This window comes from Parasteatoda tepidariorum, chromosome 2 (genome assembly GCF_043381705.1).
Source record: "Parasteatoda tepidariorum isolate YZ-2023 chromosome 2, CAS_Ptep_4.0, whole genome shotgun sequence".
Taxonomy (NCBI): Eukaryota; Metazoa; Arthropoda; class Arachnida; order Araneae; family Theridiidae; genus Parasteatoda; species Parasteatoda tepidariorum.
In genome coordinates, this window is record NC_092205.1 from 10,918,643 (window position 1) to 10,928,845 (window position 10,203).

The 10,203-nt window shown below is 30.6% G+C and overlaps 1 protein-coding gene across 5 annotated transcripts in view; it reads left to right on the forward strand.

The window, feature by feature from the left end:
* Positions 1–10,203, forward strand: part of LOC107440728 (phosphoserine phosphatase) — a 25,977-nt gene that overhangs the window by 7,090 nt on the left and 8,684 nt on the right. For 2 of the 5 annotated variants that reach the window (XM_071177165.1, XM_071177164.1), the window contains exon 2: positions 8,686–8,873. In XM_071177165.1, coding sequence (XP_071033266.1) covers positions 8,731–8,873 — 143 coding nt within the window. In that variant the 5' untranslated portion in view covers positions 8,686–8,730. Of the gene's footprint in view, positions 1–3,171; positions 3,312–5,684; positions 5,833–5,947; positions 6,143–8,685; positions 8,874–10,203 lie in introns of those variants that run through there. The other 3 variants (XM_043055849.2, XM_043055851.2, XM_043055847.1) reach the window with 3 other exon arrangements.

Sequence of the window (10,203 nt, forward strand, 5' to 3'; positions counted from 1 at the left end):
GCAATGGCTGGTCAATACGAATTCTGCTTCTGGTTCACACAAACCACAGTGGTATTTCCTCAGTGGTAAACGGATCATGAGCTAGAATCTCCTTAATATCGGGCTAGCCGTGGGAGGTTTTCGTATTTTTTCTCTCCATGCAATGCAAATGTGGGTTTGTTGCATCGACAAATTTTCGATGAAGACTAGTTTGTCTCAATATTTAGTTCAGGAGACTCCTTGTCTTCTGAGTTAGATTAAAAAGTTTACATGGATGCCGCAAACACAAAAACGGGTCATTAAATAGGGTAAAAATATCGAAAGAAAGATTTCAAATGAAAGTTTAACGATAAAAAAAAATTTATTATAATAATGTAATTGTTTTAAAAAATATCAAGGCGATGAAATGTATATTAGCATTAGCATGAAGTATTTATCTGATAAAAAAAAAAGACTGATCTCTTTCATGATTCTAAGCTAATATAATTATTTGATAAAATAAATGTAGGAGAAAAAATCTTGGGATTGCGCGTAGTGTATATGATGAAATATCAAGTAAGATGAGCTAAGTTTGCAAAACTACTATGTATGAGCACGTGTTCCTCTGTTTTATCTTCTTTTTAATAATGATTCAGATTCCTCTCTGGTTGTTCCTCCTAGTTTTTTATGCTGTTTTTTCTTCTTTGCTGTTTATTTGTGCAAACCAAATATTTTTAATTTATGCCAAACATTCACTTTATTTGCAACCGATTTTGATAAAATTGAAACTGCTGTGTCAGCTTAAAAACAAATGGTTACAAATAAGTTTTCATCAGTCTTTTTTCTTTAAACATTTACTTTAATTTGTTTGTAGCTAATTCTATAACTCGAACCCCCGCAGTTGACTGTTTGTAAAGACACAGTTCCATCATCACAGGCCGCGGTCAGTAAGCTGGTGGGGGACCGCTTTGATCATCCTTCGTAGGGACCGAGGGTACGCGGTATCGGTCCTCGTTAAACTGTTCTACAGTAACTTGAACTCGTTTGAACTTTTCAATTTTGGAAAAAGTGGCTACATTTTTTACAAAGTGACCACTGTTAAAAATGCTACATCCGAACATAATCAGCAGCAAAAGTTCCTAATTTTGCCCTATACTGATCAGGTAATAGAGTGCTCTCACTCCTGATATAGGCCACTGAGAATCAAATCCCAGAGATCACTTTCGATTTTAATATTGTTCACGAATAACACCAAAACAGCCATGATCTTCAGTGATATCATTAGGAGTACAAGACAAATTTTCGTGGTTTTTTTTCCTCTATGTAACACAAAGAGTGTTATTTTCACTCATAAAGTTATCTTAAAAATAAAGATTTTGAGTGGCGTTGTACAAAAGTTAGAAATTTTCCTAATTTTTCCATTCAACTGAATATCACCCAGTCAGCAAAAATAAGGTTATATGTAGTTGTGCAACATTTCTTGGATGGCCCTCGATTGCTTTGAGTTTGGGTCAGATCAACACCTCCTAGAATAAGGAAGGCCTCAGCACGGATCAAATTAGTAGTCCGATGTGACGAAGTTAACTGCGCAGTTGATGAAAAATAAGAAAGATCTCATTACGTTCGGGGTACTAAGCTGCGCAGTGGTTGAAAATACGAAATAAGTCATTACGTTTGGACTACTAAAGGATATTTATGGTAACCCGTGCAGAGGCCTACTCTTTTCTAGGAGGTGTTGGTCAGATTGGATTATAATGATTAGGATAGAATGATTTCACTTTTTCTGACTAGAAGTTTAGTAGGAAGAATACGATGGAGAACAGCGTACCACGACTGATTTTTTAAAAATATCACATTTTTTCCCAAATTTTCAGTTTTATTTTTTATAAGTTATAAATTTTTGTTTCGATTTACGTTTATAACTGTATTTAATAATATATGCTTATTACTTTTACTTTTTATTATTGTCCATCACTATAAAATGCCTTTTCTTTTCTTTTAAAGATGGTCAAAAAGTTCTGTATTCAGTATCATTCCTTGCTTATTTTTTAGAGTTAAATTATGTTATAACTTTAAAACGTGAAAAAAAAAAGTGTTACTTTTAAGTATTTAAATTACAACACTACTTCTGACCTCAAAAAACTTGATGGAGTGTTCACGAGTAGAGCATTTAAAATGCACCGTGACAGAGTGTCAAATGGGGTGCTATAGAGAGCTACGTTGCTATGAAAATACACGTGGTGTGAAACTACTCTCACATTTTCTGTTTATTCTGCCGACACCTGCTTTGTTTTTATATCATAATTTATTTTCGTAATATTTCACTTACAATCCTTAGAACCAGTGAAGCCGGAATCGGTTATACTGTACTAAACATAAACGACGTTACATTGTACAAATTCAAGGTAGTTTCATCAAACGGTGTTAGAAACTAATTTTGACCTGAAATAGGAAAGATCGCTTGGGTATCTTGGGATAGTAAGACTTGTATTTAGATAAAGAAGGCGAACTCTACATAAAATGAAAATCGCGTGAGGAAAAACAGCATTAAAAAATAATAATAATTATAAAATTTTTTTCATACCGATAGAAATGACTCGTAGATTGTCAACTACAGAAAATTCAAACTACAACAAAAGGAGTGTAGCGAAAAAGATCGTGGAAATAATAACAGTGATAATTCATTTATGTCGTACTAGAGCTGCTCATTGGGCTTTTAATGATAGGTTTGAGAAATATCTCTGAGGATGATCTGAAGGCATGCAAAGGGGATAACTCGATTTAGTAGCTCAACGACTTACACTCGACGTCGAAAACTATAAGGTAACGAGGACCGATACTGCACGCCCTCGGTCCCTTCGCATGATGATCAAAGTGCTTACTGATCGCTGCCAGTGATGTTTGCCTTCGGTGATCTACTGGGTCTCGAATCTCTAGCTGTTCTCAGAAGGGATCAAAAAACCTCCATGTATCATATCCTACGAAGCCTAAGAAGTTTGCTAGTTTGATTCCTGTCCCCTTTTTATGCATTTTTTAACGAGAAGAATTGATGTTGTTTTGTTTAACTGGTAAATATTTATATTATAATCTCACTAAACTCTACGCAAACAGACTTGTCGAATTTTTAAAATATTTAAATAAATAATTATTATTTTCTTCCTAATTTTGAATTCGGTTTTTATCACACGAAATATGGCAACAAATTGACGCTAAATCAAAAATTTCGATTTCTCTGCTCCCAGCAGAAATGAGGTATTGAGGTTGAAGAGGAAAGTTTTTTCAACGAGAGATAGTCGCTGTCAAATAATTTTCACATGCTGCAATCCTTCGCGAGTAGCTCTCTCAAAAAGCTTGTAAGTTAATTCTTATCTTTTCAACTGATTTTGCGATAAATTTTTATCAAAATTCACGATTAACTTCTGCGTGACACTTCTAAGATATGTTTATCTATTTATGAACCGTTACTTCATACCCAAAGTGGTGTGACTTCATAGATCGTAAGATACAACTGGACTAGTTATTGATTCCTGTTTAATTTTAATGTACGGGTACTAACGGAGCGAAATGCGATGGGTTATAAAATTCTGTTGCTACCCTTCATTCAGTCATTTTATTAATCTCTCTGTGTTCAGACCTATCCTCCTAGGATATTTGCTGGTGACCGTATGTCCAAATTTTTTTTTCTTCTTCTGTTCTATAATTTTGACTTGCTTTCACTATGTCCCTATTCTACTAATATGAAAATCGTATGAGGTTTAAATTATTTTAATATTTATTTTTATAAATGTCGTTGACCTCATGCATGCTTTAAACATTGATGTTTCTCTTCAGTAATCATGCAAAGATGACAATCTGTCTAAAATTTAATTTTTTTAACTTCTATCTCTAAAATATAATGTGTNTTCATGTTTTTTTTTTTCTCTATGTAACACAAAGAGTGTTATTTTTACTCAAAAAGTTATCTTAAAAATAAAGATTTTGAGTGACTTTGCACAAAAATAAGAAATTTTCCTAATTTTTCCATTCAACTGAATATCGCCCAGTCAGCAAAAAAAAAGGTTATACGTAGTTATGCAACATTTCTTGGTTGGCCCTCGATTGCTTTGAGTTTGGGTCAGATTGGATTCTAATGATTTCACTTTTTCTGACTAGAAGTTTAGTAGGATGAATAGGCAGGAAGGAGAACGACGTAACCCGACTGATTTTTTAAAAATATCCCATTTTTTACCAAATTTTCAGTTTTATTTTTTACAAGTTATAATTTTTTGTTCCGATTTCCGTTTATAACTGTATTTTTTTTATTAATAATAAATTTTTATTACTTTTATTTTTTAATTATTCTTCATCACTATAAAATGTCTTTTTTTTTTCTTTTAAAGATGGTCAATAAGTTCTGTATTCAGTATCATTCCTTGAATTTTTTTCACATTAAATTATGTTATAACTTTAAAACATTTTTCAAAAAAAAAGCTTTACTTTTAAGTATTTAAGTAGAATTTAGAAAATTTAAATCAAATGCTGTTAAAAAAAATTTATTTCATTTTGGGGAAAAAAATCGTAAGAAGTTGGGATTTTTAGCGTCTTTCCGCCCCCCAAAAAATGTGCCATTACAACACGACTTCTGACCTCAGAAAACTTGATGGAGCGTTCGCGAGCAGAGCATTTAAAATGCACCATGACAGAATGTCAAATGGGATGCTAGAGAGCTACGTTGCTATGAAATTACACGTGGTGTGAAAATACTCTCACATTTTCTATTTATTCTGCTGACACCTGTTTTGTTTTTATACCATAATTTATTATCGTAACATTTCTCTTACAATTCTTAGGACCAGTGAGGCCGGAATCGGTTATACTGTACTAAACATAAACGACGTTACATTGTACAAATTCAAGGTAGTTTCATCAAACGGTGTTATAAACTAATTTTGGCCTGAAATAGGAAAAAGAAAGATCGCTGGGCATCTTGGGTAAGTGAGACTTGTATTTAAATGAGAACGCGAACTCTACCTAAAATGAAAATCGCCCGAGGAAATACAGAAACAAAAAAAAAAAAAATAATAAAATAAAAATTTTATAATAATAATAAAAAAAAATTTCACACCAGTAGAAATTACTCATATATTGTCAACTACAGCAGATTCAAACTACAACAAAAGAAGTATAACAAAAAAGATCGAAAAGTAATAACAGTGATAATGCATTTATGTCGTACTAGAGTTGCACATTGGGCTTTTAATGATGGGTCTGAGAAACATCTCTGAGGATGATCTGAAGGCATGCAAAGGGGATGACTCGATTTAATAGCCCAACGACTTACACTCGACGTCGAACACTATAAGGTAACGAGGACCGATACTGCACTCCCTCGGTCCCTTCGCTTGATGATCAAAATGCTTACTGATAGCTGCCAGTGATGTTTGCCTTCGGTGATCTATTGGGTCGCGAATCTCTAGCTGTACTCAAAAGAGATTAAAAAACCTCCATGGCTGATATCCTACAGTCTGAGAAGTTTACTAGTTTGATTCCTGCCCCCTTTAATGTATTTTTTAACGAGAAGAATTCATGTTGTTTTGTTTAGCTGGTAAATATTTATATTATAATCACACCAAACTCTACGCAAACAGACTTGTCGAATTGTTAAAATATTTAAATAAATAATTATTATTTTCTTCCTAATTTTGAATTCGGTTTTTATCACGCGAAATATGGCAACAAATTGAGGCTAAATCAAAATTTCGATTTTTCTGCTCCTACTCCTAGAAGAAATGAGGTATTGAGGTTGTAGAGGAAAGTTTTTTCAACGAGAGATAGTCGCTGTCAAATACTTTTCACATGCTGCAATCCTTCGCGAGTAGCTCTCTCAAAAAGCTTGTAAGTTAATTCTTATCTTTTCAACTGATTTTGCGATAAATTTTTATCAAAATTCACGATTAACTTCTGCGTGACACTTCTAAGATATGTTTATCTATTTATGAACCGTTACTTCATACCCAAAGTGGTGTGACTTCATAGATCGTAAGATACAACTGGACTAGTTATTGATTCCTGTTTAATTTTAATGTACGGGTACTAACGGAGCGAAATGCGATGGGTTATAAAATTCTGTTGCTACCCTTCATTCAGTCATTTTATTAATCTCTCTGTGTTCAGACCTATCCTCCTAGGATATTTGCTGGTGACCGTATGTCCAAATTTTTTTTTCTTCTTCTGTTCTATAATTTTGACTTGCTTTCACTATGTCCCTATTCTACTAATATGAAAATCGTATGAGGTTTAAATTATTTTAATATTTATTTTTATAAATGTCGTTGACCTCATGCATGCTTTAAACATCGATGTTTCTCTTCAGTAATCATGCAAAGATGACAATCTGTCTAAAATTTAATTTTTTTAACTTCTATCTCTAAAATATAATGTGTGTGGAATTATTTTTAATGTTCATCTAGTGAAATTTTAGTTTCTAAAATGTGCACTTGATTTTGGCAGCATGATTTAGTATTATCTTATTATATTTAATCATAGAATCTAAATCATTGAATCATGTGCTAAACTTTTAAATTTTCTTTTATCAAGTTTTAAGCATTATCTTTTCTGTGAGTATAATTTTAGTTTAGATCTTTACTTTAGATCTTACATTTAGAAAGAAAGAAAATTCATTCCTAGCATTTGCTTGTGATCATGGTGTTAATGATTTAAATTGAGAAAAATATTTTTCTTTTTCTGGAAATTCAAAAGATATATTTTAAAGCTGAGAAGTTATTTATTTTAGATATGTTTTGATTTACTTTAAGGGAATCAATTGAGAAAGCTACTAATTAAATATTTACATAAATTTGAACTCACATTTCTATTATTATTATTTTTTAAAGAAAATTATTTTGTTATGGCTTGTTTTTGTGGAAATCTGGTTACTTTTTTTAAATGTTAGGTAAGTTGTTGGTGTAATTACAACAAGCCCAGTGTCGTATAAAATCCCTTTGATCTGATCTATTGATCAGGATCTGTAACTTGAGTTGCGGTACCAAAAATTACTTATTTGTCTGTGATAAAGTTAACCTTAATTGGTTTTATCTAATAAAGAGATATTAATTTGAAACTAAAATTTAAAAATTCATAAAATAAATTGAATGCTACAATTGATTTTTTTGATTAGTCGAAGACCATTTCTTTTTTAGTTATTTAAAAAGTGATGTATAATAGAGAAACTCAAAAAAAAAAATTTAAGTTATGAAAGTGTCTGAAAGTAGTTTTATTTATTTCTTTTATTCTTGATGCATTATTTTCTGTAATTAAACTGTAAGTAAAAAATATATAATAGTAAATAGATCTCTTGAATAACTTTAAATTTTGTGATTGGATTTTTCATTCATGTATGGAATCATGTTTCAAATAATAGAACTTCAATAATTTATAAGTGAAGAAAATACTTTTAAGTTAAAAAATGAGACACAACAAGACTCCTTTTGAATAAACCTATTTTTATTTAAAAGATTTGGATTTTTAAACATTAACATAAGGATAGCTGTTGCAATCAAGAAAAAGTGGTCTAATTTTGTCATTTGATTGAGTTTATATCATCACTAGTCACTTCTACATAGCATTAATTTTACTTTTTGCTTATTTCCCCTTATCTTTAAAGTTGTTAAAAAGATTTTTCACTGTTATAAATTCATGTATTCAAACATTATTCTGTGCCAATTTTTTTTTTTAAATCATTTGTTAGTTTTTATTTAATGTAATGGTGATTAAAGAATTTTTTAACTGTAAGTTATTCAAATGTTTCCCTTTTACTTTTGTAATTATAAATGCAACTTCTAAAATTTGAATAAAATTAATTAGTTTTTAAGCAATGAAACTTTCAAAAAAGTCACTTTTTATTTCTGTTTAACTGTTTATTTAACTAATTTTTTTCGAATTTTTGATTTGATAATAAGTTTATATAGCCTAAATATTTTTTTAAAATTTACAAACTACAAAATTTGAGATAACTTATCCATATTTTAAGAGTCAGAAGTGTGAATCTGTTGGAGGAAGGGAAAGGCATGTATTTTTCAGGGTTCAAAGTTGTCCTTTAATTCCTTTAAAAGAAAGTGTTTTAAATCAAATAATTATAACATTTCAATAAATTTTTAGAAATCTTTGTTTTTTTCCAAATTTTTGAAGTTAATAGAAAGAAAAAATATTTATCTAAAAAAGAACTGAGAAAATTTCAAAATCAAAAATAATTTTAAATGCCATAAAAAATAAATAAATGAAGTCTTCATAGTGCATCAAGTACAATATTAATCTAATTTGAGTATTAGAGACAATTCCCCTTAATTTTATGACATAAAAGCATTCAATGTGGGATAAATATGTAAAAAATTCTTCTTTCTACTACTCCTCATCACTACTCTGTTTTTCATAAGAGAATCTTTGATATATATATTAAATGCCATGTTGGTAAGACAAATTCTTCCCATTAGTCCCTTAAAATGTCTTTAATTTTTACATTTTGAACTTCTAGCCCTGATTTGGTGATTTAAGTTAAAATCAAATAATTAAAGTACTAACTCCATGTATCATAGATTTCATATTGTTTATGAAAATCCGATAATTAGGTAAAAAGTTATCTTGCAGATTTTTGTTTTGTGAACTGTACGTACATATTTTTCACATCAATTATATAGTAGAATTCTAAATTTTGCTATTTCTTGGTTTTAATTTTCTTCTTTTATTTGAAAGGGTCAAACTGTAAAGTCATCGTACACTACAGCATTATTATATAGCATGGGTAGACTGAGTGATAATGCTAAGTTAATCTGGAGATCAGCTGATGCTGTCTGTTTTGATGTGGACTCTACTGTTTGTACTGATGAAGCCATCGATGAATTAGCAAAATTTGTTGGGAGGGAAAAGGAAGTTGCAGATCTGTAAGTTTTATAACATTGAATTTGCTTTTCTATTTTTAAATGAATGTTACTTAATTTTGAACAGATTTCAATTTTAAAAAAGGTATTCATATTGCTTTGATAGATAGTATTAAAATGTATTATTTATCCGTTTATTGTGCGATGATTTATTAAGTTTTAAAGTGTGTTTTGAGTGAATTTTTGTCAATCACTGTAAATTTATGCTACAAAAACATGACACCTCTCTCAAAAAATTATCATTTTTCAATTTTGAGCTATAAACTCAACCAAGCTCATCAAAGGTATGCTAGCAAATCTACTGGTGAACTTTGGAAGTTCCTGGAAACATCTGAACAATGCTTTGTAGCCTCAGAATTAAGTCATCTCAAGGTCATGGAATTTAAAAATCAGATGAAAACTTTTCAGCCATGCTCAATCTGCAATATATCCGGAGTATATCCTGAACTGCCTCAACATTACTGCAGAGTATCTATTCCCAAATAATCGATGGTTTCCTCAAAGTTAATAGAACATTTGCACAATTCCAAGGATCTGATTTAGAGCTAATCTAAACCATGGGTATAAGTCCCATATATGTTTCTACTTCTTTGCAACCCTTATTTTTAATTCGATACAAATATCACGCTTTATGATGTGATGTACATTAATCCTCATGATAAGTTTATGTGTATTTATAGATATGTACGTTATAGTTTTGAATTTCATACTTTTCATCCTATAAAAGAGTGTTTAAATAAAAATAGATAATCTGTTTTACAGCAGGGTTCATACTCCTCCTGAAAATCCTGAAAAACTCCTGAAATTAGCTTTTTTTTTCTAAGGGCCCTTATAACTCCTGAAATTGGCATTTTAACTCCTGAAAATTAAATTTTATCTCCTGAAAATTTTTTAACAAAAATAAGAAACTTTTCTTAAACGGAGAAAATAATTAATCATTCCTTCCGTCTTCCCATCCCTTTCGTCCCTGGCTAGCAAATGAACTGTATAAAGATTGGCTGCTAAGTGTTGTTCCTGTGCCGGTTTATAATTTGAATCGAGCAATTCATTTGAATAGCCTCACTACAAAAGCTGAAATTTTATGAACTTTAAAGGTTTTAAGCTCACATTATTCCTACAAATCTTGTGAAAATGCGAATTTTCTTTTTAAAGCTATGTTTTCTGATAGCGAGATAGCAAGCAATTTCAGTTGTGGTGAGAAAAAAACTGCCTACCTCTCAGTTTTTAGTATAGCGCCATATTTTTTGTCTCTACTTAAGTCAAGAGTGAAAGAGGAAACCAATTATGTACTGCTTTTTGATGAAAGTCTAAATGATGTTAATCAATTCAAAAA